At 36.5% G+C, this 24,798-nt stretch overlaps 2 protein-coding genes across 6 annotated transcripts in view; one reads left to right on the top strand and one right to left on the bottom strand.

The window, feature by feature from the left end:
- bmpr1bb (bone morphogenetic protein receptor type 1Bb) overlaps nt 1-1,204 on the top strand; it is a 69,348-nt gene extending 68,144 nt beyond the window's left edge. For all 3 annotated transcript variants that reach the window (XM_088070688.1, XM_088070687.1, XM_088070689.1), the window contains one exon: nt 158-1,204. In XM_088070688.1, coding sequence (XP_087926814.1) covers nt 158-283 — 126 coding nt within the window. In that variant the 3' untranslated portion in view covers nt 284-1,204. The remainder of the gene's footprint in view (nt 1-157) is intronic.
- Nucleotides 1,205-1,275: 71 nt separating this feature from the next.
- Nucleotides 1,276-24,798, bottom strand: part of unc5cb (unc-5 netrin receptor Cb) — a 177,977-nt gene continuing 154,454 nt past the window's right edge. For all 3 annotated transcript variants that reach the window (XM_088070682.1, XM_088070683.1, XM_088070686.1), the window contains one exon: nt 1,276-3,213. In XM_088070682.1, the coding sequence (XP_087926808.1) occupies nt 3,054-3,213 (160 nt within the window). In that variant the 3' untranslated portion in view covers nt 1,276-3,053. The remainder of the gene's footprint in view (nt 3,214-24,798) is intronic.

Here is a 24,798-nt window from a genome sequence, read left to right as displayed (position 1 = left end):
TAAAAAGTGAGCCATGGGTTTCCTACATGATAAAAAGACATTTTTAATGGCTTTAAACAAATGACTAATAATCAATAAATCTATTTACCACATCTTGCAAACCCGCTTCTAGAAAATATTGTTATATTTGTATGTATGTGTATGTATGTCCTTTCAGTGTCTACGGCAGATGGGAAAACTGATGTCCGAGTGCTGGGCTCACAGCCCGGCCTCTCGCCTCACAGCCCTGAGGGTGAAGAAGACCCTGGCAAAGATGCTAGAGACCCAGGACATCAAACTGTGACAGAGAGCTAAAAGAGACTCTCTCATCACCAAGACTTGTCACTGCCACTGTCACAGCGCCACTTACACTGGCCAATAAGAAGAAAGGGAAAAAAGAGACTGAGTGAGTGATGGAGATAACGCTCGACACGGAGCAAGAAAATTTAAAAGATTTATTATGTCGGGCAAGATCTGCACTCCCCTGTCTGATCCACCTCTGCCTCAGACTGAGTGTTCAGGTTGTGCTTTCTGTGAAAGCTGGGTGTTTGTCGGGTCCAGACTGTACAGGGGGACAGGCGGATGGGGACCCTTTGCAGGAGAGGAGCACAAAAATCCCTCTGATGAGTTCTTAGCGGTGGGGGCTCCCGCTCTGCTCTTCTAAAGCCATACAGCAGTATTCTATGTGCAGTCTTTTGTACTGTCACAGCTGCTTTCCTGTTTCATTTTTGACTCAGTCGTGTCATCCATCCAGAGTGACTGTCATTCATCCAAAGAAATGTGTAATTCATGGTCAGTGACCTCATTGTCAATGATACTGTTATTATTATTATTATTATTATTATTAACATTATTATTATTACAGAATAAAGGTAAGACTAAATTAATGATAAAATATATGTCCAGCAGAAACAGGTAAGATAAAACACTTTATTTTAATGTTAAAATTAGACCTCTGTGTCAAACATTTATGTCACTGATGAATTTGTGAATCTTCTTTCCACTCACAATTCATTTGTACATAATGAGCTGAAATCCATTGATAATTATTGTCTTGCTGGATGATAGAATGTGTTTGTATTGATTTATCTGTGTACAGAATATGTCCCGTCCACTCTACCACTATGGCATGTGCCTTATTTAATCTGTACATACGTGATTAATAAGAGTGTATGAGTGGATCTGGATAACATTCCCAAATAAACGAGTGCGCGTCACGAAGGCATGTGTTTAACGCTGCTGTAATAATTATGTCATTAATATCACAATGCAAACAAATAAGATCGTCGTGCGCTATTTTCAATGTTGCATATAAATATAATTTATTATTAGTCTTAAAAATTCTTTCTTACACTTTGTACATAAATTGACAGATGAAATGCAAGCAGTTGTGAGGAACATCATGAGCGCCAGAAACAGACAGGCTACATTCTCACTATACACAATAATAATCATGAAGCTTAAGAAAAACTAGGAAATGCAAAAGGCTAGCCCACTGAGAATGTAACGATTGTTTCAGAAAGATGCAAAGTTTGCATAGACGGCTTTACGAAAACTAGGACAACTGCAATTAAAAGAAAATAATAATAATAATTAAATAAAGAAACAAGAACACTTAGAACAAGTGCAGCTCCATCAAAGGAATGTTGCATTTACAATTACCGCTAGTTTTATGCACACAGTCGGTGTCATCATAACATCGATGGCTTCTGTCATTAATGTACAAACACAGACATCTGAGTTAAATTCTCCAAAATCACACATGAAAGTCACTCAAGTTCTGAACACAAGATATGACACCTTTTTGAAAAGTCGTCTGATATTTAGATGATCGCCCTCTGTATTAAATTTAACCTCATACACTGTATGTCAATTATCAGGTACAAAGCAGTTGTGTTCAGTACATTGGTCCTACAAAAATATACTTCTTTGATTCCCTTTTCTACAGTATCTACTTGTCCTCTCTGCCTGATCTCTATAATGTAGATGATATCATCTTGAACATTACACAAATCATCAGTCATGAATTTTAGTCAGTTTGGGGATAATTGGCTTGATCACCCTCTATTTAGGGGAGAGAGACTGGTGTAATTAGCAGATTAGACCTGATAATAAACATGCAAACAAAGTAAAGAAAAATCATAACCAATGCAACTTATCAAAAATATTTTAAAGATAAAAAATGTAAAAGAAGCACATATTATCGAAAATCAATAATTATACATGACATGAATAAAAAGTATTAATAGTAGTTACGACAGCAACACTAAAGTTGTAAAATGGTTACATCATTGATTTCTTCCTGTACATGTAAATGAGTCATTACTGCAAGAGTCCACCGGGAGGTGCTATGATACATTTGAACATAATGGAAGTGGAAACAAATGTGAGGACAAAATATTCCATAACAGGCAGCATAAAATACAAAAAAAAAGGAAAAAAAGATATGTATAAATAGGCATATTATTAAATACTATGTTATCACAGAACACATACTCATCCATGGAGTTGCTATGGAGACTGCTTTTGGAAAGTGAGCGATGCTTCCTCTGATCCAAGACTTGCTCCTTTGACTTTTGATAGCGTCCCACTACTCCCACATAGACTGCTGTCTATGGCAAGAGCATCATCCACAAATCTGCACAGTCCATCCAAATAACCGGACAGCTGTTTCCAAGGAAACTAGATCCAAAAATAACAAGTCGTTGCACCAGAAAAAGAGAGAGGAACAGCCAGAGAAAAATGACAGAGATACTTGTTTACTCTCCAAATTTTTACACCTTTTGTTGCCAATGTTTAAGTGGGTCACGGCTGAGTAGACCTAGCTGTGTCTTTCTTCTTATTTCTCTGAGTGTGAGCGCGCACACACACACACACACGCACACACACGCACACACACACACACACACACACACACACACACACACAAACACTCAGTATCTGTAAGCGTGTGTGTGTGCATTTGTCATTGTGATGCCAAATGACTCGCCTGCCTTCCGATGTCCCCCTCTCTAATTTTCTTTTCATGTCTTCTTCATGCTCCCTGGAATGTCACAGTCCCTGGTGGGCAGATGTCAGTGTTCAGTTGCTGCAGGAACAAGGCTGTCATGGCGTCCCATCTCCTCCAGTACCTGGGCCAGGCGGCTGAGGTTGCCATCAGGAAAATGCTGGGCCTCCCATAAGTCCAGGATCACTCCCGTAGGACTAGATTTAGTGGCGAAGTAGTTCAGATACCTAAGTGAATGATTGAGATGTTACAAATGGGGAATGGGGGAGAAAAAGGAGTTAAATAGTTAGCAGAGATGAATTGGGTTCACGTAAGTAAGACGACATCAAATGGTTGCTGGACTGGCATAGTTTCAAAAAATGTTTTCGACATTATTAAGTTCTGCCATATTTACCGTTCCAAGTTCACAAACCCCCATTTAAATAAGAAAGAGGACAGTTTTTAATGTACACCTTGTACAACATGGCCCTCTAGGAGGATCTGGACACCAACAAACAAAATTTGATGACTTTTGATAGCATATTAAGATTTTTTAAAAGCATACTATACCGTGAATTTTTTTATGACAATACGATTACAGTTTTCTGCCATATTAAACTAGTGACATACTATACTGTAACATTTTTTATGAGAGAAAACACTTCAACATTTTTATGACATACTAATATGAATTTAGGATGTGTTCATGGCATATATTGCAATGACTTTTTATTTTATTTTTTAAAATTTCTATTACAAATGACAACAAAAATGAAATTGACAAATGACATTTTGTTGCCATTGTATAATACAAATTTTTACGTGACTTAATATATCTTATAAATATTTATGACATACTGTAATGCAACCTTTTATCACACTGTACTATGATTATTTATTTTTGAGATACTACACTGATGTTTTTATGGCTTTTTATGACATACTATAACGTTTTTAGTTATACAACAATATGGCTTTCTCATATGAAGGACATACTAAAGTATGACAGTTTTAAGATTTTATGGATAACGCACTATACTATGATCGTTCAAAACTATTTTGGACAACACATGACTTTTTCATAGTTTAAGATGACAAATTATACTATGACCTTTTGGTGACATTTTTGATGACATACTTTACTATGATGTTTTGGTAAGGTTTTGGTGCAATTTTTGACGATATATTAAACTATGATGTTTTGCTGACATTCTTGAATAAATACTGTACAGGCTATGAAATTTTGGTGGCATTTTTGAGGACTTACTATACTATAACGTTTTGATTATGTTTTTGACGACAAACTTTACAATGAGGTTTTGGTGACATTTTTGACGACATACAATACAATGACCTTTTAGTGATATCTTTTGATGACATACTATACTAGGACATTTGATGCCATTTTAGACCACATACTATAATAAAACGTTTTGGTGATATTTTTGATGACATAATATAGCATGTCTCAAAAATAGCAAAAAAAAACACAGTATAGTAATGCGAAAAATCTCAAAATTTGACCTTAAAAGTCATAAACTAGCATGTTGACAAATTGGCCAAAAACCGCATAGTATAGTAAGGCGAAAAATCTCAAAATTTTGACCTATCCCAAAAATGGCTGAAAACCACTTATTATAACAAGTAGACAAGCGCCATAGCATAGCACGTTGAAAAAAAGGCCAAAAAACTACTTAAAAGTCATAAACTAGCATGTTGACAAATTGGCCAAAAACCGCATAGTATAGTAAGGCGAAAAATCTCAAAATTTTGACCTGTCCCAAAACTGGCTGAAAACCACTTATTATAACAAGTAGACAAGCGCCATAGCATAGCACGTTGAAAAAAAGGTCAAAAAACTACTTGAAAGTCATAAACTAGCATGTTGACAAATTAGCCAAAAACCGCATAGTATAGTAAGGCGATAAAATCTCAAATTTTGACCTGTCCCAAAAATGGCTGAAAACCACTTATTATAGCTTGTAGACACACGCCATAGCATAGCACGTTGAAAAAAGGGCTCAAAAAAGGCCAAAAAGTCATAAACTAGCATGTTGAAAAAATGGCCAAAAACCGCATAGTATAGTAAGGCGAAAAATCTCAAAATTTTGACCTATCCCAAAACTGGCTGAAAACCACTTATTATGGCTTGTAGACACACGCCATAGCATAGCACGTTGAAAAAAGGGCTCAAAAAAGGCCAAAAAGTCATAAACTAGCATGTTGAAAAAATGGCCAAAAACCGCATAGTATAGTAAGGCGAAAAATTTCAAATTTTGACCTGTCCCAAAAATGGCTGAAAACCACTTATTATAGCGTGTAGACACGAGCCATAGCATAGCACGTTGAAAAAAGGGCCAAAAACGACTTAAAAGTCATAAACTAGCATGTTGAAAAAATGGCCAAAAACCGCATAGTATAGTAAGGCGAAAAATCTCAAATTTTGACTTGTCCCAAAAATGGCTGAAAACCACTTATTATAGCTTGTAGACACGCGCCATAGCATAGCACGTTGAAAAAAGGGCTCAAATAAGGCCAAAAAGTCATAAACTAGCATGCTGACAAATTGGCCAAAAACCGCATAGTATAGTAAGGCGATAAAATCTCAAATTTTGACCTCTCCCAAAAATGGCTGAAAACCACTTATTATAGCTTGCAGACATGCACCATAGCATAGCACGCTGAAAAAAGAGCCAAAAAACGACTTAAAAGTCATAAACTAGCATGTTGAAAAAATGGCCAAAAACCGCATAGTATAGTAAGGTGAAAAATTTCAAATTTTGACCTGTCCCAAAAATGGCTGAAAACCACTTATTATAGCTTGTAGACACGCGCCATAGCATAGCACGTTGAAAAAAGGGCCAAAAAACGATTTAAAAGTGATAAACTAGCATGTTGAAAAAATGGCCAAAAACCGCATAGTATAGTAAGGCGAAAAATTTCAAATTTTGACCTGTCCCAAAACTGGCTGAAAACCACTTATTATAACAAGTAGGCACACGCCATAGCATAGCACGTTGAAAAAAAGGCCAAAAAACTACCTAAAAGTCATACACTAACATGTTGAAAAAATGGCCAAAAACCGCATAGTATAGTAAGGCGAAAAATCTCAAAATTTTGACCTGTCCCAAAAATGGCTGAAAACCACTTATTATAGCTTGTAGACACACGCCATAGCATAGCACGTTGAAAAAAGGGCTCAAAAAAGGCCAAAAAGTCATAAACTAGCATGTTGAAAAAGTGGCCAAAAACCGCATAGTATAGTAAGGCGAAAAATCTCAAAATTTTGACCTATCCCAAAACTGGCTGAAAACCACTTATTATGGCTTGTAGACACACGCCATAGCATAGCACGTTGAAAAAAGGGCTCAAAAAAGGCCAAAAAGTCATAAACTAGCATGTTGAAAAAATGGCCAAAAACCGCATAGTAAGGTAAGGCGAAAAATCTCAAAATTTTGACCTATCCCAAAACTGGCTGAAAACCACTTATTATGGCTTGTAGACATGCGCCATAGCATAGCACGTTGAAAAAAAGGGCCAAAAAACGATTTAAAAGTCATAAATTAGCATGTTGAAAAAATGGCCAAAAAACGCATAGTATAGTAAGGCGAAAAATTTCAAATTTTGACCTGTCCCAAAAATGGCTGAAAACCACTTATTATAGCTTGTAGACACGCGCCATAGCATAGCACGTTAAAAAAAAGGGCCAAAAAACGATTTAAAAGTGATAAACTAGCATGTTGAAAAAATGGCCAAAAACCGCATAGTATAGTAAGGCGAAAAATTTCAAATTTTGACCTGTCCCAAAAATGGCTGAAAACCACTTATTATAGCTTGCAGACACGCGCCATAGCATAGCAAGTTGAAAAAAGGGCTCAAAAAAGGCCAAAAAGTCATAAACTAGCATGTTGAAAAAATGGCCAAAAATTCGCATAGTATAGTAAGGCAAAAAATCTCAAAATTTTGACCTATCCCAAAACTGGCTGAAAACCACTTATTATAACAAGTAGACAAGCGCCATAGCATAGCATGTTGAAAAAAAGGCCAAAAAACTACTTAAAAGTCATAAACTAGCATGTTGACAAATTGGCCAAAAACCGCATAGTATAGTAAGGCGATAAAATCTCAAATTTTGACCTGTCCCAAAAATGGCTGAAAACCACTTATTATAGCTTGCAGACATGCACCATAGGATAGCACGCTGAAAAAAGAGCCAAAAAACGACTTAAAAGTCATAAACTAGCATGTTGAAAAAAATGGCCAAAAACCGCATAGTATAGTAAGGCGAAAAATCTCAAATTTTGACCTGTCCCAAAAATGGCTGAAAACCACTTATTATAGCTTGTAGACACGCGCCATAGCATAGCATGTTGAAAAAAAGGCCAAAAAACTACTTAAAAGTCATAAACTAGCATGTTGACAAATTGGCCAAAAAACGCATAGTATAGTAAGGCGAAAAATCTCAAAATTTTGACCTATCCCAAAACTGTCTGAAAACCACTTATTATAACAAGTAGACAAGCGCCATAGCATAGCATGTTGAAAAAAAGGCCAAAAAACTACTTAAAAGTCATAAACTAGCATGTTGACAAATTGGCCAAAAACCGCATAGTATAGTAAGGCGAAAAATCTCAAATTTTGACCTGTCCCAAAAATGGCTGAAAACCACTTATTATAGCTTGTAGACACGCGCCATAGCATAGCACGTTGAAAAAAAGGGCCAAAAAACTATTTAAAAGTCATAAACTAGCATGTTGAAAAAATGGCCAAAAACCGCATAGTATAGTAAGGCGAAAAATTTCAAATTTTGACCTGTCCCAAAAATGGCTGAAAACCACTTATTATAGCTTGTAGACACGCGCCATAGCATAGCACGTTGAAAAAAAGGCCAAAAAACTATTTAAAAGTCATAAACTAGCATGTTGAAAAAATGGCCAAAAACCGCATAGTATAGTAAGGCGAAAAATTTCAAATTTTGACCTGTCCCAAAAATGGCTGAAAACCACTTATTATAGCTTGTAGACACGCGCCATAGCATAGCATGTTGAAAAAAGGACTCAAAAAACGACTTAAAAGTCATAAACTAGCATGTTGAAAAAATGGCCAAAAACCGCATAGTATAGTAAGGCGAAAAATCTCAAAATTTGACCTGTCCCAAAAATGGCTGAAAACCACTTATTATAGCTTGCAGACACGCGCCATAGCATAGCAAGTTGAAAACAGGGCTCAAAAAAGGCCAAAAAGTCATAAACTAGCATGTTGAAAAAATGGCCAAAAACCGCATAGTATAGTAAGGCGAAAAATCTCAAAATTTGACCTGTCCCAAAAATGGCTGAAAACCACTTATTATAGCTTGCAGACACGCGCCATAGCATAGCATGTTGAAAACAGGGCTCAAAAAAGGCCAAAAAGTCATAAACTAGCATGTTGAAAAAATGGCCAGAAATTCGCATAGTATAGTAAGGCAAAAAATCTCAAAATTTTGACCTATCCCAAAACTGTCTGAAAACCACTTATTATAACAAGTAGACAAGCGCCATAGCATAGCATGTTGAAAAAAAGGCCAAAAAACTACTTAAAAGTCATAAACTAGCATGTTGAAAAAATGGCCAAAAACCGCATAGTATAGTAAGACGAAAAATTTCAAAATTGACCTGTCCCAAAAATGGCTTAAAACCACTTATTATAGCTTGTAGACACGCGCCATAGCATAGCACGTTGAAAAAAGGGCCAAAAAACGACTTAAAAGTCATAAACTAGCATGTTGAAAAAATGGCCAAAAACCGCATAGTATAGTAAGGCGAAAAATCTCAAAATTTTGACCTATCCCAAAACTGTCTGAAAACCACTTATTATAACAAGTAGACAAGCGCCATAGCATAGCATGTTGAAAAAAAGGCCAAAAAACTACTTAAAAGTCATAAACTAGCATGTTGACAAATTGGCCAAAAACCGCATAGTATAGTAAGGCGAAAAATCTCAAATTTTGACCTGTCCCAAAAATGGCTGAAAACCACTTATTATAGCTTGCAGACACGCGCCATAGCATAGCAAGTTGAAAAAAGGGCTCAAAAAAGGCTAAAAAGTCATAAACTAGCATGTTGAAAAAATGGCCAAAAAAATTCGCATAGTATAGTAAGGCAAAAAATCTCAAAATTTGACCTGTCCCAAAAATGGCTGAAAACCACCTATTATAGCTTGCAGACACGCGCCATAGCAAAGCACGTTAAAAAAAGGGCCAAAAAACGACTTAAAAGTCATAAACTAGCATGTTGAAAAAATGGCCAAAAACCGCATAGTATAGTAAGGCGAAAAATCTCAAAATTTGACCTGTCCCAAAAATGGCTGAAAACCACTTATTATAGCTTGCAGACACGCGCCATAGCATAGCATGTTGAAAACAGGGCTCAAAAAAGGCCAAAAAGTCATAAACTAGCATGTTGAAAAAATGGCCAAAAACCGCATAGTATAGTAGTGAAAATCTCAAAATTTGACCTGTCCCAAAAATGGCTGAAAACCACTTATTATAGCTTGCAGACACGCGCCATAGCATAGCATGTTGAAAACAGGGCTCAAAAAAGGCCAAAAAGTCATAAACTAGCATGTTGAAAAAATGGCCAAAAACCGCATAGTATAGTAAGGCGAAAAATCTCAAAATTTGACCTGTCCCAAAAATGGCTGAAAACCACTTATTATAGCTTGTAGACACGCGCCATAGCATAGCACGTTGAAAAAAAGGGCCAAAAAACTATTTAAAAGTCATAAACTAGCATGTTGAAAAAATGGCCAAAAACCGCATAGTATAGTAAGGCTAAAAATCTCAAAATTTGACCTGTCCCAAAAATGGCTGAAAACCACTTATTATAGCTTGCAGACACGCGCCATAGCATAGCAAGTTGAAAAAAGGGCTCAAAAAAGGCTAAAAAGTCATAAACTAGCATGTTGAAAAAATGGCCAAAACCGCATAGTATAGTAAGCGAAAAATCTCAAAATTTGACCTGTCCCAAAAATGGCTGAAAACCACTTAGCTTATAGACAGACACGCGTCATTGCATAGCATGTTGAAATAAGGGCTCAAAAAAGGCCAAAAAGTCATAAACTAGCATGTTGAAAAAATGGCCAAAAAAATTCGCATAGTATAGTAAGGCAAAAAATCTCAAAATTTGACCTGTCCCAAAAATGGCTGAAAACCACCTATTATAGCTTGCAGACACGCGCCATAGCATAGCAAGTTGAAAAAAGGGCTCAAAAAAGGCCAAAAAGTCATAAACTAGCATGTTGAAAAAATGGCCAAAAAAATTCGCATAGTATAGTAAGGCGAAAAATCTCAAAATTTGACCTGTCCCAAAAATGGCTGAAAACCACTTATTATAGCTTGCAGACACGCCATAGCATAGCATGTTGAAAAAAGGGCTCAAAAAGGCCAAAAAGTCATAAACTAGCATGTTGAAAAATGGCCAAAAACCGCATAGTATAGTAAAGTAAAAAATCTCTCAAATTTGACCTGTCCCAAAAATGGCTGAAAACCACTTATTATAGCTTGCAGACACGCGCCATAGCATAGCAAGTTGAAAAAAGGGGCTCAAAAAGGCTATTTAAAAGTCATAAACTAGCATGTTGAAAATGGCCAAAACCGCATAGTATAGTAAGGCTAAAAATCTCAAAATTTGACCTGTCCCAAAAATGGCTGAAAACCACTTATTATAGCTTGCAGACACGCGCCATAGCATAGCAAGTTGAAAAAAGGGCTCAAAAAAGGCTAAAAAGTCATAAACTAGCATGTTGAAAAAATGGCCAAAAAAATTCGCATAGTATAGTAAGGCAAAAAATCTCAAAATTTGACCTGTCCCAAAAATGGCTGAAAACCACCTATTATAGCTTGCAGACACGCCGCCATAGCATAGCAAGTTGAAAAAGGGCTCAAAAAGGCCAAAAAGTCATAAACTAGCATGTTGAAAAATGGCCAAAAAACCATAGTATAGTAAATGAAAATCTCAAAATTTGACCTGTCCCAAAAATGGCTGAAAACCACTTATTATAGCTTGTAGAACCTGGCGCCATAGCATAGCATGTTGAAAAAAAAGGGCTCAAAAAAGGCCCAAAAAGTCATAAACTAGCATGTTGAAAAAATGGCCAAAACATACCGCATAGTATAGTAGAAGACCTGTCCAAAAATGGCTGAAAACCACTTATTATAGCTTGTAGACCTAAAACTAGCAACATGTTGAAAAATGGCCACGCAAGTATAGTAGGCAAAAATCTCAAAATTTGAAAAAAATGGCTGAAAACCACCTATTATTATTAAAGGGCCAAAAACGACTTAAAGTCATAAACTAGCATGTTGAAAAAATGGCCAAAAAACATAGTATAGTAAATGAAAAATCTCAGAAATTTGACCTGTCCCATGGCTGAAAACCACTTATTATGGCTTTCGCAGCATAGCAGTTGAAAAAAGGGGCTCAAAAAACTAAAAAGTCATAAACGCGTAGCATGTTGAAAAAATGGCCAAAAACACGCATAGTATAGTAAAACGAAAAATCAAAATTTGACCTGTCCCAAAATGGCTGAAAACCACTTATTATAAAGCTTGCAGACCGCAGCGCGCATATAGCATAGCAAGTTGAAAGAGGGCTCAAAAAAAGGCCAAAAAGTCATAAGCTAGCATGTTGAAAAATGGCCAAAAACCGCATTGGTATAGTAAAGGCAAAAAAATCTCAAAATTTGACCTGTCCAAAATGGCTGAAACCACCTTATTACAAGCTTGCAGACCACGGCATATAGCCAACTAAAGGATTAAAAAAGGGCTCAAAAAAACGACTAAAGAGTCATAAACTAGCATGTTGAAAAATGGCCAAAAACCGCATAGTATAGTAAAGGCGAAAATCTCAAAATTGACCTGTCCCAAAAATGGCTGAAAACCACTTATTATAGCTTGCAGACCACGCATAGCATAGCAAGTTGAAAAAAGGGCTCAAAAAAAAAGGTCAAAAAAGTCATAAACTAGCATGTTGAAAAAAATGGCCAAAAACCGCGCCATAGTATAGTAAAGGCGAAAAATCTCAAGAATTTGACCTGTCCCAAAAATGGCTGAAAACCACCTATTATAGCTTGCAGACAAGCGCCATAGCATAGCATGTTGAAAAAAAGGGCTCAAAAAAGGCCAAAAAGTCATAAACTAGCATGTTGAAAAAATGGCCAAAAACATAGTATAGTAAGTGAAAAATCTCAAATTTGACCTGTCCCAAAAAATGGCTGAAAACCACTTATTATAGCTTGCAGACCGCAGCGCCATAGCATAGCATGGAAGTTGAAAAAGGGCTCAAAAAAAGGCCAAAAAGTCATAAACTAGCATGTTGAAAAATGTTAAAAAACATAGTATAGTAAGTGAAAAATCTCAAAATTGACATTGTCCAAAAATTTTAACTGTAAAACCACTTTTTCTGATTATGTGAGCTTGCATAAATTTCAGACAGCTTGGTCATTTCATAGCATAACAAGTTGAAAACAAGGGCTCAAAAAAGGTCAAAAAGTCATAAACTAGCATGTTGAAAAAAATGGCCAAAAACGATGTTTCATTGTGTATAATGAAAAAGTTATCTCAAAATTGTAATGTCCCAAAATGGCTGAAAACCCTATTGATGTTTTGCAGACAGCGCCATAGACAAAAACGCCGGATTAAAAAAGGGCTCAAAAAACGACTTAAAAAGTCATAAACTAGCATATTGAAAAAATAGCCAAAACCGCATAGTATAGTAAAATGGCGAAAAATCTCAACTTTATTGCCATTTGACCTGTCCCAAAAATGGCTGAAAACCACCTTATTATAAGCTTACAGACTTTAAGTGGTTTTGGCCATAGCATGTATGGCGTTGAAAAAGGGTTTTCAAAAAAGGTCAACTTAAAAGTCATAAACTAGCATGTTGAAAAATGGCCAAAAAGCCGCATAAAAGTATGGCTGGCCGTAAATGTGAAAAATGTCAAGATTTGACCTGTCCGAAAATGTGCCAAAGGCCCAACTTTTATAAAATGTCAAATACTGGTTATGTGACCCTTTTTCCTACTACCTTATCTATAGGTCATTGTCATGAAATATAATGACAGCCAAATATTTCCTGTTATCTAATATAATTCTTACTTTTTACAATGGTTTCCTATTCATTTGATTCCCCTGACCCTGAATCAATTCAAAAATCTGGGTTATGAATAACATTATCCTACACTACATTAAGTTGATATTTTCTGTTCATTGCGTATTGAGATTATTTGCATGTAACTGATTATACCTATGTGTTTATTTTTCAGGCTATGACACAGCCTTTGAACCCTATAAACATGTCTATGCAATGGCGCGCATATGTCTACAAGCTATTAATGGTCTTTCATCTGTTTTAGTTTGGACAGGCGAACAAAATTTTTTAAACCCTACGCGGATGTAACTACAAAATGTGGTTATCAAATTTTTCTATGTATAAAGTATTAATGTCTTTGTAAACTGTCTCTTGATGAATGAATAAAATTTGTATGAAAATAAAATCTGAACTTTTATTGCCATTTAATCAGCATGAATTTATATGATTTTTATTGCTGTTTTCTATTCTGTTGAGCCCCTTTAGCTCGGCCAAAACTTTTCAATTTTAATTATAATTGTTCTTCTAATATAAGTTTTTCAACCATTTTGGGACAGATAAATTGAGGTACCTGCCCATACTATGCGTTAATTTTTCAACATGCTATAACTTTATGAAATTTTTTGGCCCTTTTTCAACGTTGCGCATGTCTGCAAGCTATACTAAGTGGTTTCAGCAGGCACAGACACCTTATACCTTACTAATTTGGGTTTTCTGACCATTTTTCAACAACTTGGTTTATGACTTTTGGCCTTTGAGCCCTTTTCTAACTTGCTATGCGCTATGGCGTGTCTGTAAATAATTCTCCCAGCCATTTTTGAGACAAAGGTCAGGATTTCTAACTATCACGGTTTTTGGTATTTTTCAACATGCTATGAATGACTTTTGCAACACTGTTTTTCACATGAATGGTTTCACTACCGGCAGGTCAATTTTGAGAACAAATCCTGCCTTTTATACTATGCGGTTTTAGCCATTTTTTCAACCTTCAACATGCTATGCATATGGCGTGTCTACAAGCTTTGCAATAAGTGGTTTTCAGCCATTTTTGGACAAGTCAAATTTGATTTTTACCGCCAATTACTATCTGCCATTTTTTTCAACATGCTGTTATTGACTTTTAAAGTGGTTTTGGCCCTTTTCAACTTGCTATGCTAGTTTCTGCAAGCTATAATAAGTGGTTTTCAGCCATTTTGAGACAGGTCAGGCTGAGATTTTTGCCTTTACTATACAGGTCACGGTTTTGTTTTTGGCCATTTTCTTCAACATGCTAGTTTATGACTTTGGCCTTTGAGCCCCTTTTCAACTATGCTGTATAACAATGTCTGCAAGCTATAATAAGTTTTTAGCATTTTTGAAACAGGTCAAATTTTGATTTTACCACCTTACTATACTATGCGGTTTGGCCATTTTTCAACATGCTAGTTTATGACTTTTAAGTGGTTTTTCTGGCCCTTTTTCAACTTGCATGCTATGGCAGAATGTCTGCAGAAAGCTATAATAAAGTGGTTTTCAGCCATTTTGGGACAGGTCAATTTTGAGATTTTTTGCCTTACTATACTATGCGGTTTTTGGCCATTTTTCAACCATGCTAGTTATGACTTTTTGGCCTTTTTTGAGCCTTTTCAACTTGCTGCTATGGCGTGTCTTTCTCTAGCTATAATAAGTGGTTTTTCAGCCATTTTTGTACAGGACAGAGTCAAATTTTGAGATTTTTATGCCTTACTATACTATCGGTTTTTATTATTTTTCAACATGCTAATTTATGACTTTTTGAAGTGGTTTTTTTTGGCCTTTTCCAACTTGCTGCTATGGCGGCGTGTCTACAAGCTATAATAAGTGGTTTTCAACCATTTTGGGACAGGTCAAATTTTGAGATTTTTTAAGCCTTGCTATACTATGGATTGGTTTTAAGTGGCCATTTTTCAACATGCTATTTATGACTTTTGGCCTTTTTTGAGCCTTATTTCAGCATGCTGTGCAATGGCGTGTCTACAGCTATAATAAGTGGTTTTCTATACCATTTTTTGGGACCATCGAATTTGAGATTTTTGCCTTACTATACTATACGGTTTTTGGCTATTTTTCAACATGCTGTTTATGACTTTTGCCTTTACTTTTGAGCCTTATTTCAACATGCTATGCAATGTGGCGTGTCTACAAGCTATAATAAGTGGTTTTCAGCCATTTTTGGGACAGGTCAAATTTTGAGATTTTTAATACTATACTATACTGGGTTTTTGGCCATTTCAACATGCTATTTTTATGCTTTTTGAGCAGGCCCTTATTTCAACATGCTATGCAATGGCGCGTGTCTACAAGCTATAATAAGTGGTTTCAGCCATTTTTGGGACAGGTCAAATTTTGAGATTTTAGCACTTACTACTATGGTTTTTGGCCATTTTTCAACATGCTAGGTTTACTTGACTTTTAAAGTAGTTTTTTATTTGCCTTTTTCAGCGATGCTATGCTATAGGCGCATGTCACCAAGCTATACTAAGTGGTTTCAGCCATTTTGGGACAGGTCAATTTTGAGATTTTTGCCTTACTATACTATCTTGGTTTTGGCCATTTTTCAACATGCTAGTTTATGACTTTTTGGCCTTTTTTGAGCCTTTTTCAACTTGCTATGCTATGGCGTGTCTGTAAGCTATAATAAGTGGTTTTCAGCCATTTTTAGGGACAGGTCAAATTTTGAGATTTTTTACGCCTTACTATACTGTCACGGTTTTGGCCATTTTCAACATGCTGTTTATGACTTTTTTGGCCTTTTTGAGCCCTGTTTTCAACTTGCTATGCTATGGCGCGTGTCTACAAGCTATAATAAGTGGTTTCAGCCATTTTTGGGACAAGGTCAATTTTGAGATTTTTTGCCTTACTATACTATGGTTTTGGCCATTTTTCAACATGCTAGTTTATGACTTTTGGCCTTTTTGAGCCCTTTTTCAGCGTGCTATGCTATGGTAGCATGTCTGCAAGCTATAATAAGTGGTTTTTTCAGCCATTTTGGGACAGGTCAAATTTTGAGATTTTTAAGCACTTACTATACTATACTCTGCGGTTTTGGCCATTTTTTCAACATGCTATTTTATGACTTTTTGGCCTTTTTGAGCCCATTATTTCCAACATGCTATGCAATGACGGCGTGTCTACAAGCTATAATAAGTGGTTTTCAGCCATTTTTTGGGACAGGTCAAAGTTTGAGATTATTCGGCTTACTATACTATACGGTTTTTGGCCATTTTTTCAACATGCTCGTTTATGACTTTTTGGCCTTTTTTGAGCCCTGTTTTCAACTTGCTATGCTATGGCGGCGTGTCTGCAAGCTATAATAAGTGGTTTTTTCAGCCATTTTTGGGACAGGTCAATTTTGAGATTTTTGCCTTACTATACTATGCGGTTTTTGGCCATTTTTTCAATATGCTAGTTTATGACTTTTTGGCCTTTTTTGAGCCCTTTTTTCAACTTGCTATGCTATGGCGTGTGTCTGCAAGCTATAATAAGTGGTTTTCAGCCATTTTTGGGACAGGTCAATTTTGAGATTTTTTGCCTTACTATACTATGCGGTTTTTGGCCATTTTTTCAACATGCTAGTTTATGACTTTTTGGCCTTTTTGGAGCCTTTTTTTTCAACGTGCTATGCTATGGCGCATGTCTGCAAGCTATACTAAGTGGTTTTCAGCCATTTTTGGGACAGGTCAATTTTGAGATTTTCGCCTTACTGTACTATGCGGTTTTGGCCATTTTTTCAACATGCTATTTTATGACTTTTTGGCCTTTTTTGAGCCCTTATTTCAACATGCTATGCAATGACGCGTGTCTACAAGCTATAATAAGTGGTTTTCAGCCATTTTTGGGACAGGTCAAATTTTGAGATTTTTCGCCTTACTATACTATGCGGTTTTTGGCCATTTTTTCAACATGCTAGTTTATGACTTTTTGGCCTTTTTTGTGCCCTGTTTTCAACTTGCTATGCTATGGCGTGTCTGCAAGCTATAATAAGTGGTTTTCAGCCATTTTTGGGACAGGTCAATTTTGAGATTTTTTGCCTTACTATACTATGCGGTTTTTGGCCATTTTTTCAATATGCTAGTTTATGACTTTTTGGCCTTTTTTGAGCCCTTTTTTCAACTTGCTATGCTATGGCGTGTGTCTGCAAGCTATAATAAGTGGTTTTCAGCCATTTTTGGGACAGGTCAAATTTTGAGATTTTTCGCCTTACTATACTATACGGTTTTTGGCCATTTTTTCAACATGCTAGTTTATGACTTTTAAGTCGTTTTTTGGCCCTTTTTTCAACTTGCTATGCTATGGCGCGTGTCTGCAAGCTATAATAAGTGGTTTTCAGCCATTTTTGGGACAGGTCAATTTTGAGATTTTTTGCCTTACTATACTATGCGGTTTTTGGCCATTTTTTCAACATGCTAGTTTATGACTTTTTGGCCTTTTTTGAGCCCTTTTTTCAACGTGCTATGCTATGGCGCATGTCTGCAAGCTATAATAAGTGGTTTTCAGCCATTTTTGGGACAGGTCAAATTTTGAGATTTTTCGCCTTACTATACTATGCGGTTTTTGGCCATTTTTTCAACATGCTAGTTTATGACTTTTAAGTGGTTTTTGGCCCTTTTTCAACTTGCTATGCTATGGCGTGTCTACAAGCTATAATAAGTGGTTTTCAGCCATTTTTGGGACAGGTCAATTTTGAGATTTTTTGCCTTACTATACTATGCGGTTTTTGGCCATTTTTTCAACATGCTATTTTATGACTTTTTGGCCTTTTTTGAGCCCTTTTTTCAAGGTGCTATGCTATGGCGCGTGTCTGCAAGCTATAATAAGTGGTTTTCAGCCATTTTTGGGACAGGTCAAATTTTGAGATTTTTCGCCTTACTATACTATGCGGTTTTTGGCCATTTTTTCAACATGCTAGTTTATGACTTTTAAGTGGTTTTTTGGCCCTTTTTTCAACTTGCTATGCTATGGCGCGTGTCTACAAGCTATAATAAGTGGTTTTCAGCCATTTTTGGGACAGGTCAATTTTGAGATTTTTTGCCTTACTATACTATGCGGTTTTTGGCCATTTTTTCAACATGCTAGTTTATGACTTTTTGGCCTTTTTTGAGCCCTTTTTTCAACGTGCTATGCTATGGCGCATGTCTGCAAGCTATAATAAGTGGTTTTCAGCCATTTTTGGGACAGGTCAAATTTTGAGATTTTTCGCCTTACTATACTATGCGGTTTTGGCCATTTTTTCAACATGCTATTTTATGACTTTTTGGCCTTTTTGAGCCCTTATTTCAACATGCTATGCAATGACGCGTGTCTACAAGCTATAATAAGTGGTTTTCAGCCATTTTTGGGACAGGTCAAATTTTGAGATTTTTCGCCTTACTATACTATGCGGTTTTTGGCCATTTTTTCAACATGCTATTTTATGACTTTTTGGCCTTTTTTGAGCCCTTATTTCAACATGCTATGCAATGACGCGTGTCTACAAGCTATAATAAGTGGTTTTCAGCCATTTTTGGGACAGGTCAAATTTTGAGATTTTTCGCCTTACTATACTATGCGGTTTTTGGCCATTTTTTCAACATGCTAGTTTATGACTTTTAAGTCGTTTTTTGGCCCTTTTTTCAACGTGCTATGCTATGGCGCATGTCTGCAAGCTATACTAAGTGCTTTTCAGCCATTTTTGGGACAGGTCAATTTTGAGATTTTTTGCCTTACTATACTATGCGGTTTTTGGCCATTTTTTCAACATGCTAGTTTATGACTTTTTGGCCTTTTTGAGCCCTTTTTCAACTTGCTATGCTATGGCGGCGTGTCTGTAAGCTATAATAAGTGGTTTTCAGCCATTTTGGGACAGGTCAAATTTTGAGATTTTTCGCCTTACTATACTATGCGGTTTTGGCCATTTTTCAACATGCTAGTTTATGACTTTTTGGCCTTTTTTGAGCCCTGTTTTCAACTTGCTATGCTATGGCGCGTGTCTGCAAGCTATAATAAGTGGTTTTCAGCCATTTTTGGGACAGGTCAATTTTGAGATTTTTTGCCTTACTATACTATGCGGTTTTTGGCCATTTTTTCAACATGCTAGTTTATGACTTTTTGGCCTTTTTTGAGCCCTTTTTTCAACGTGCTATGCTATGGCGCATGTCTGCAAGCTATAATAAGTGGTTTTCAGCCATTTTTGGGACAGGTCAAATTTTGAGATTTTTCGCCTTACTATACTATGCGGTTTTTGGCCATTTTTTTCAACATGCTATTTTATGACTTTTTGGCCTTTTTTGAGCCCTTATTTCAACATGCTATGCAATGACGCGTGTCTACAAGCTATAATAAGTGGTTTTCAGCCATTTTTGGGACAGGTCAAATTTTGAGATTTTTCGCCTTACTATACTATGCGGTTTTTGGCCATTTTTTCAACATGCTAGTTAATGACTTTTAAGTGGTTTTTTGGCCCTTTTTTCAACATGATATGCTATGGCGCGTGTCTGCAAGCTATAATAAGTGGTTTTCAGCCATTTTTGGGACAGGTCAAATTTTGAGATTTTTCGCCTTACTATACTATGCGGTTTTTGGCCATTTTTTCAACATGCTAGTTTATGACTTTTTGGCCTTTTTTGAGCCCTTATTTCAACGTGCTATGCTATGGCGCGTGTCTGCAAGCTATAATAAGTGGTTTTCAGCCATTTTTGGGACAGGTCAATTTTGAGATTTTTTGCCTTACTATACTATGCGGTTTTTGGCCATTTTTTCAACATGCTAGTTTATGACTTTTAAGTCGTTTTTTGGCCCTTTTTTCAACATGATATGCTATGGCGCGTGTCTACAAGCTATAATAAGTGGTTTTCAGCCATTTTTGGGACAAGTCAATTTTGAGATTTTTCGCCTTACTATACTATGCGGTTTTTGGCCATTTTTTCAACATGCTATTTTATGACTTTTTGGCCTTTTTTGAGCCCTTTTTTCAACTTGCTATGCTATGGCGCGTGTCTGCAAGCTATAATAAGTGGGTTTCAGCCATTTTTGGCACAGGTCCAATTTTGAGATTTTTCGCCTTACTATACTATGCGGTTTTTGGCCATTTTTTTCAACATGCTATTTTATGACTTTTTGGCCTTTTTTGAGCCCTTATTTCAACATGCTATGCAATGACGCGTGTCTACAAGCTATAATAAGTGGTTTTCAGCCATTTTTGGGACAGGTCAATTTTGAGATTTTTTGCCTTACTATACTATGCGGTTTTTGGCCATTTTTTCAACATGCTAGTTTATGACTTTTTGGCCTTTTTTGAGCCCTTTTTTCAACTTGCTATGCTATGGCGCGTGTCTACAAGCTATAATAAGTGGTTTTCAGCCATTTTTGGGACAGGTCAATTTTGAGATTTTTTGCCTTACTATACTATGCGGTTTTTGGTCATTTTTTCAACATGCTAGTTTATGAGTTATTGGCCTTTTTGAGCCCTTTTTTCAACGTGCTATGCTATGGCGCATGTCTGCAAGCTATAATAAGTGGTTTTCAGCCATTTTTGGGACAGGTCAAATTCTGAGATTTTTCGCCTTACTATACTATGCGGTTTTTGGCCATTTTTTTCAACATGCTATTTTATGACTTTTTGGCCTTTTTTGAGCCCTTATTTCAACATGCTATGCAATGACGCGTGTCTACAAGCTATAATAAGTGGTTTTCAGCCATTTTTGGGACAGGTCAAATTTTGAGATTTTTCGCCTTACTATACTATGCGGTTTTTGGCCATTTTTTCAACATGCTAGTTAATGACTTTTAAGTGGTTTTTTGGCCCTTTTTTCAACATGATATGCTATGGCGCGTGTCTGCAAGCTATAATAAGTGGTTTTCAGCCATTTTTGGGACAGGTCAAATTTTGAGATTTTTCGCCTTACTATACTATGCGGTTTTTGGCCATTTTTTCAACATGCTAGTTTATGACTTTTGGCCTTTTTTGAGCCCTTATTTCAACTTGCTATGCTATGGCGGCGTGTCTACAAGCTATAATAAGTGGTTTTCAGCCATTTTGGGACAGGTCAATTTTGAGATTTTTTGCCTTACTATACTATGCGGTTTTTGGCCATTTTTTCAACATGCTAGTTTATGACTTTTTGGCCTTTTTTGAGCCCTGTTTTCAACTTGCTATGCTATGGCGCATGTCTGCAAGCTATAATAAGTGGTTTTCAGCCATTTTTGGGACAGGTCAAATTTTGAGATTTTTTGCCTTACTATACTATGCGTTTTTTGGCCATTTTTTCAACATGCTAGTTTATGACTTTTAAGTGGTTTTTTGGCCCTTTTTTCAACATGATATGCTATGGCGCGTGTCTACAAGCTATAATAAGTGGTTTTCAGCCATTTTCGGGACAAGTCAATTTTGAGATTTTAGCCTTACTATACTATGCGGTTTTTGGCCATTTTTTCAACATGCTATTTTATGACTTTTGGCCTTTTTTGAGCCCTTTTTCAACTTGCTATGCTATGGCGGCGTGTCTGCAAGCTATAATAAGTGGGTTTTCAGCCATTTTTGGGACAGGTCAAATTTTGAGATTTTTGCCTTACTATACTATGCGGTTTTGGCCATTTTTTCAACATGCTAGTTTATGACTTTTGGCCTTTTTGAGCCCTTTTTTCAACTTGCTATGCTATGGCGCTGTGTCTGTAAGCTATAATAAGTGGTTTTCAGCCATTTTTGGGACAGGTCAAATTTTGAGATTTTTCGCCTTACTATACTATGCGGTTTTTGGCCATTTTTTCAACATGCTAGTTTATGACTTTTTGGCCTTTTTTGAGCCCTGTTTTCAACTTGCTATGCTATGGCGCGTGTCTGCAAGCTATAATAAGTGGTTTTCAGCCATTTTTGGGACAGGTCAATTTTGAGATTTTTTGCCTTACTATACTATGCGGTTTTTGGCCATTTTTCAACATGCTAGTTTATGACTTTTTGGCCTTTTTGAGCCCTTTTTCAACGTGCTATGCTATGGCGCATGTCTGCAAGCTATAATAAGTGGTTTTCAGCCATTTTTGGGACAGGTCAAATTTTGAGATTTTTCGCCTTACTATACTATGCGGTTTTTGGCCATTTTTTCAACATGCTATTTTATGACTTTTTGGCCTTTTTTGAGCCCTTATTTCAACATGCTATGCAATGACGCGTGTCTACAAGCTATAATAAGTGGTTTTCAGCCATTTTTGGGACAGGTCAATTTTGAGATTTTTTGCCTTACTATACTATGCGGTTTTTGGCCATTTTTTCAACATGCTAGTTTATGACTTTTTGGCCTTTTTTGAGCCCTTTTTTCAACTTGCTATGCTATGGCGCGTGTCTACAAGCTATAATAAGTGGTTTTCAGCCATTTTTGGGACAGGTCAATTTTGAGATTTTTTGCCTTACTATACTATGCGGTTTTTGGCCATTTTTTCAACATGCTAGTTTATGACTTTTTGGCCTTTTTTGAGCCCTTTTTTCAACGTGCTATGCTATGGCGCATGTCTGCAAGCTATAATAAGTGGTTTTCAGCCATTTTTGGGACAGGTCAAATTTGAGAGTTTTTGCCTTACTAAACTAAGCGGTTTTGGCCATTTTTTCAACATGCTATTTTATGACTTTTTGGCCTTTTTTGAGCCCTTATTTCAACATGCTATGCAATGACGCGTGTCTACAAGCTATAATAAGTGGTTTTCAGCCATTTTTGGGACAGGTCAAATTTTGAGATTTTTCGCCTTACTATACTATGCGGTTTTTGGCCATTTTTTCAACATGCTAGTTAATGACTTTTAAGTGGTTTTTTGGCCCTTTTTTCAACATGATATGCTATGGCGCGTGTCTGCAAGCTATAATAAGTGGTTTTCAGCCATTTTTGGGACAGGTCAAATTTTGAGATTTTTCGCCTTACTATACTATGCGGTTTTTGGCCATTTTTTCAACATGCTAGTTTATGACTTTTTGGCCTTTTTTGAGCCCTTATTTCAACGTGCTATGCTATGGCGCGTGTCTACAAGCTATAATAAGTGGTTTTCAGCCATTTTTGGGACAGGTCAATTTTGAGATTTTTTGCCTTACTATACTATGCGGTTTTTGGCCATTTTTTCAACATGCTAGTTTATGACTTTTTGGCCTTTTTTGAGCCCTTTTTTCAACTTGCTATGCTATGGCGCGTGTCTGCAAGCTATAATAAGTGGTTTTCAGCCATTTTTGGGACAGGTCAAATTTTGAGATTTTTTGCCTTACTATACTATGCGGTTTTTGGCCATTTTTTCAACATGCTAGTTTATGACTTTTAAGTGGTTTTTTGGCCCTTTTTTCAACATGATATGCTATGGCGCGTGTCTACAAGCTATAATAAGTGGTTTTCAGCCATTTTCGGGACAAGTCAATTTTGAGATTTTTCGCCTTACTATACTATGCGGTTTTTGGCCATTTTTTCAACATGCTATTTTATGACTTTTTGGCCTTTTTTGAGCCCTTTTTTCAACTTGCTATGCTATGGCGCGTGTCTGCAAGCTATAAGAAGTGGGTTTCAGCCATTTTTGGGACAGGTCAAATTTTGAGATTTTTCGCCTTACTATACTATGCGGTTTTTGGCCATTTTTTTCAACATGCTATTTTATGACTTTTTGGCCTTTTTTGAGCCCTTTTTTCAACTTGCTATGCTATGGCGCGTGTCTGTAAGCTATAATAAGTGGTTTTCAGCCATTTTTGGGACAGGTCAAATTTTGAGATTTTTCGCCTTACTATACTATGCGGTTTTTGGCCATTTTTTCAACATGCTAGTTTATGACTTTTTGGCCTTTTTTGAGCCCTTTTTTCAACTTGCTATGCTATGGCGCGTGTCTGCAAGCTATAATAAGTGGTTTTCAGCCATTTTTGGGACAGGTCAATTTTGAGATTTTTTGCCTTACTATACTATGCGGTTTTTGGCCATTTTTTCAACATGCTAGTTTATGACTTTTTGGCCTTTTTTGAGCCCTTTTTTCAACGTGCTATGCTATGGCGCATGTCTGCAAGCTATAATAAGTGGTTTTCAGCCATTTTTGGGACAGGTCAAATTTTGAGATTTTTCGCCTTACTATACTATGCGGTTTTTGGCCATTTTTTCAACATGCTAGTTTATGACTTTTTGGCCTTTTTTGAGCCCTTATTTCAACATGCTATGCAATGACGCGTGTCTACAAGCTATAATAAGTGGTTTTCAGCCATTTTTGGGACAGGTCAAATTTTGAGATTTTTCGCCTTACTATACTATGCGGTTTTTGGCCATTTTTTCAACATGCTAGTTTATGACTTTTTGGCCTTTTTTGAGCCCTGTTTTCAACTTGCTATGCTATGGCGCGTGTCTGCAAGCTATAATAAGTGGTTTTCAGCCATTTTTGGGACAGGTCAATTTTGAGATTTTTTGCCTTACTATACTATGCGGTTTTTGGCCATTTTTTCAATATGCTAGTTTATGACTTTTTGGCCTTTTTTGAGCCCTTTTTTCAACTTGCTATGCTATGGCGCGTGTCTGCAAGCTATAATAAGTGGTTTTCAGCCATTTTTGGGACAGGTCAAATTTTGAGATTTTTCGCCTTACTATACTATGCGGTTTTTGGCCATTTTTTCAACATGCTAGTTTATGACTTTTAAGTGGTTTTTTGGCCCTTTTTTCAACTTGCTATGCTATGGCGCGTGTCTGCAAGCTATAATAAGTGGTTTTCAGC

The sequence above is a fragment of the Plectropomus leopardus genome, chromosome 20, assembly GCF_026936395.1.
Source record: "Plectropomus leopardus strain MGB_pleo_1.0 chromosome 20, ASM2693639v1, whole genome shotgun sequence".
Taxonomy (NCBI): Eukaryota; Metazoa; Chordata; class Actinopteri; order Perciformes; family Serranidae; genus Plectropomus; species Plectropomus leopardus.
Note: the sequence above shows the minus strand (reverse complement) of the source record. Positions and strands in the feature narration are given on the sequence as shown.